Source organism: Falco cherrug, chromosome 2, assembly GCF_023634085.1.
Source record: "Falco cherrug isolate bFalChe1 chromosome 2, bFalChe1.pri, whole genome shotgun sequence".
In the NCBI taxonomy this organism is placed as follows: domain Eukaryota; kingdom Metazoa; phylum Chordata; class Aves; order Falconiformes; family Falconidae; genus Falco; species Falco cherrug.
In genome coordinates, this window is record NC_073698.1 from 1,007,969 (window position 1) to 1,011,274 (window position 3,306).

At 62.9% G+C, this 3,306-nt stretch overlaps 1 protein-coding gene across 1 annotated transcript; it reads left to right on the forward strand.

Annotated features, from left to right (window-relative positions):
* Nucleotides 1-245: 245 nt before the first annotated feature.
* Nucleotides 246-2,466, forward strand: TPBGL (trophoblast glycoprotein like). Its single transcript, XM_055703092.1, has one exon. The coding sequence runs from the start codon at nucleotides 391-393 to the stop codon at nucleotides 1,462-1,464; it is 1,074 nt and encodes a 357-aa protein (XP_055559067.1). The 5' UTR covers nucleotides 246-390; the 3' UTR covers nucleotides 1,465-2,466.
* The last annotated feature ends 840 nt before the right edge of the window (nucleotides 2,467-3,306 follow it).

The following is a 3,306-nucleotide window of genomic DNA, read 5'->3' on the forward strand; positions in this document are numbered from 1 at the left end:
GAACCGAGCCGAGCCGAGCCGAGCCGAGCGGAACCGAGCCGTGCCCAGCCGTGCCCCCCCGACGGCAGCTGCCCGCCTCGCTCCTCCGCCCAGCCCTCAACGCCAGGCAGCCCCAACCCGTTCCCTTCCTCCTCCTCCTCCTCCACCTCCTCCTCCCTCCCCCCTCCCCTCCCCCCCCCCCCCCCCCCCCCAGCCCGATTTGGGCAGCGGCGCGGCCGGCGCTGCCAGCAGAGCCGCCGTGTGCGGGCGCCGCGCCGGAGGCAGCTCAGCCCCGGGGGGGGCTGCAGGGAGGCAGGTCTGGTGTGTCCCCCCCCTCCATCACCCCCCCTTCCCCTCCCCACCCGCTCCCCCCCGGCCACCCCCCCACCCCTGCATGCCCGGGCAGCGAGCATGGCCCGCAGGCAGGCGCGGGCGGCGGGCGGCGGGCGCTGGTTGCCCTGGCTAGGACTCGCCTTGCTGCCGCTGGCATTGCCCCCCGCCGCCGCCCCCGGGGGCTGCCCCTCCGCCTGCTACTGCGTGGCCACCCCGGAGCTGGTGCAGTGCCGGTACGAGAGGCTGGAGGAACCCCCGAGGGAGCTGCCGGCCACCGTGCACAACCTCAGCATCGCGGGCAGCAACCTGAGCGTGCTGCACCGCGCCGCCTTCGCCGCCCGCCCGCGGCCGGACCTGCGCCTGCTCCGCCTGCGCCACGACAACATCCACACCATCGAGGACATGGCCCTGCAAGGGCTGCCCGCCCTCCGCACCCTCGACCTGAGCCACAACCCGCTGCTGTCGGTGGCCCCCGGCGCCTTCGCCGGCGTGCCACTGCTGCGCACGCTACAGCTGAACCAGGCGCTGCTGGCCGCCCCGCTGGAGGAGCAGCTCGCCCTGGCCCTGCGCAACCTCAGCTTGAGGCGCTTGGAGCTGGCAGGCAACGCGCTGCGGGCGCTGCCAGCCACCCTGCTGCCCGCCGGCCTGGAGGAGCTGGACCTGCGGAACAACTCGCTGCAGCGGCTGGCGGCCCCTGAGCTGCGGAGCCTGGAAGCGCCGGGGCTGCGGGGGCTGCGGCTCACGCTGGGGTCCAACCCGCTGAGTTGCGACTGCGCCCTGCGCCCGTTCCTTGCCTGGCTGCGCGCTGCCACCACCCGTGTGCCCGACGCCCGCAGCCTGCGCTGCGCCCAGCCGCCACTGCTGCGCGGGGCCACCCTGCTGCGCCTGCGGCCCGAGGGGCTGGTGTGCACGGCTGCTGAGGGCGGCGAGCCCGGTCAGCTGGAGACGGCCTCTTACGTCTTCTTCGGCATCGTGTTGGCCCTCATCGGCATCGTCTTCCTCATGGTGCTCTACCTGAACCGCCGCGGCATCAAGCGTTGGCTCCACAACCTCCGCGAGGCTTGTCGTGACCAGATGGAGGGCTACCACTACCGCTACGAGCAGGACGCCGATCCCCGCTGTACCAGTGCCATCAGCACCCCCGGCCTCTGATGGCACCCTTGGCATCCCACCCCTGCCCCTCCGACATCCCCGGCATCCGCCTGCCATGCCGAGCCTCAACGCCTCTGCTCCCAGTATCCACCACACCCCAGCCCTTGCCATGGCACCACCAAAAACTAGTTTCTGAGGATGAGCCGGCCTTGGCGATGGGTGCCCTCCCCGGAGGGCTCTGGACCAGCTCTCCCTGTCCGTGCCCTAATCAACTCCGTAGCGCTGATTCCCACAGGGAACCAGGCTCAGTCCATTCCACCCATCCCAGTGGCTGCGGGCGGGGGGAAGCACATCTGCATCGGCCCTGTGGGATGCCGGCGCACACATCCCCGATGCTCCCGGGAGGATGACAGGCTCCATCCCGCGCCTCCTCTCCAGCGGCAGGTTTCTTCAGCGGACTGCGGGATGCCACGCTGCCAGCGGGGCTCAGCACTGCGTACACGTGAGTGTTTGCTCAGCACATCCCGGGAAGCAGCAGGCAATACCTGTAACTGTCCTCCTGGATGTTCCTGGAGCTTGGACTTGACTTTGACCATGTACAGCTCTCTTTCCTATTAGATTTCTATTTGACAGATGCAAAACTTAATTTTTTTTTTTTTTCCCTGCTCCAAACACAGAGGAAAACACGCTGTCCAGCCGCTCTCCCTGAGGAGCGATGTGCTTTTCCGAGCAGTTTATCCATTTGGTTTTGTTCAATGACATTTCCAGCTCTTTCCAGGCACTAAACAATGCAGCTGTGTAGGAAACGCCTCTGCCAGCTGCGTGCATGTTCCCCAGGGCACGCAGGGGCAGCCCTTTTCTGACTCTAAAATATATCCTAGACTAGTCTGTCTCGGCACTTTGTAATTTAAAACGAGCGAAGCAAAAGCTCTCAACCTAGTTCACCCGCCCGTGTTTGCTTTAGAACTGTGCCTGTTACTATACCCTAGAGCAAATATATTGAAAGCTGCATCCACTCCATTGTCTATTTTCTATAAAGCTTCTTGCAATGATTTCCGAACATGCCTTGGCTGAGGTGGTGTTATTGCTGTTGGTTTGCCAGAGGGAGGTAGCTGTGCACTCTTCTGTAGTTTTTTGCTGGTGCTTAGAAACTTCTTTTCCGGGCTGATTTGGTGGCTAGGGATGCAGAGAGGTTTTGCACAGCTTGTGCACGCAGCTCAGGCTCTGCCAGTCCCGATCCTTCCCTGCTAGCGGGGCAGAGGGTCAGGAAAATTATCCAGGTAGCAGGTTTCTAAAGCACTTTTTATCTCCTGGTTGTTTGGGTACCTAAGTCATGCCACACTGGAGCGCTGAGCATCTACGGATGCTGGGAGAGGCAGCGTAGGGCTGCGACTTGCAGCATTTCCCAAAATGAAGCTGGAGCTTTCACAATGTGGCATCGCAAAATGCTGAATTTCAGTGCTGGGCTGAGAACTTAAGCGTTGCATTTTGATGCATCTGTGTTTGCCTTTCTTCATACCGGGAGGCCGATACGGGCAAGCTGGGCAGGGGTGAGGAGGGAGACTGTATTCCCGCTGTCCCACAGCCCTGCTGGGACAGGTACTGGTGTTTGCCGGTTGCTTTAGGATCCTTGATGCGAGGAGCAGCAGGTCCCCAGCGTGTTGGGTTTTGAAGTGAGAGTTTTGTGGGATTTATGGTCCCTGAGACTGAATGCATGTGTACTCAGCTGCCAGGTGCAAAGCTCTCCTAGGGGAAAGAAGTTATTTCCATCCCAGGCACAGCTGGAGGTGCCAGGAAGGATGCGACCTGGTGCAAGGACCTTTGCATTTTCCCCCTTTGCTTTTCCTCCCCTTGCAAGCGCGGTATCAAGGCAAGCAAGTTAGGAAAGGGGAGCTGGTGCAG

Coding starts and splice junctions, on each gene's coding strand:
- TPBGL (XM_055703092.1), top strand. CDS start 391: ATGGCCCGCAGGCAGGCGCGGGCGGCGGGCGGCGGGCGCTGGTTGCCC.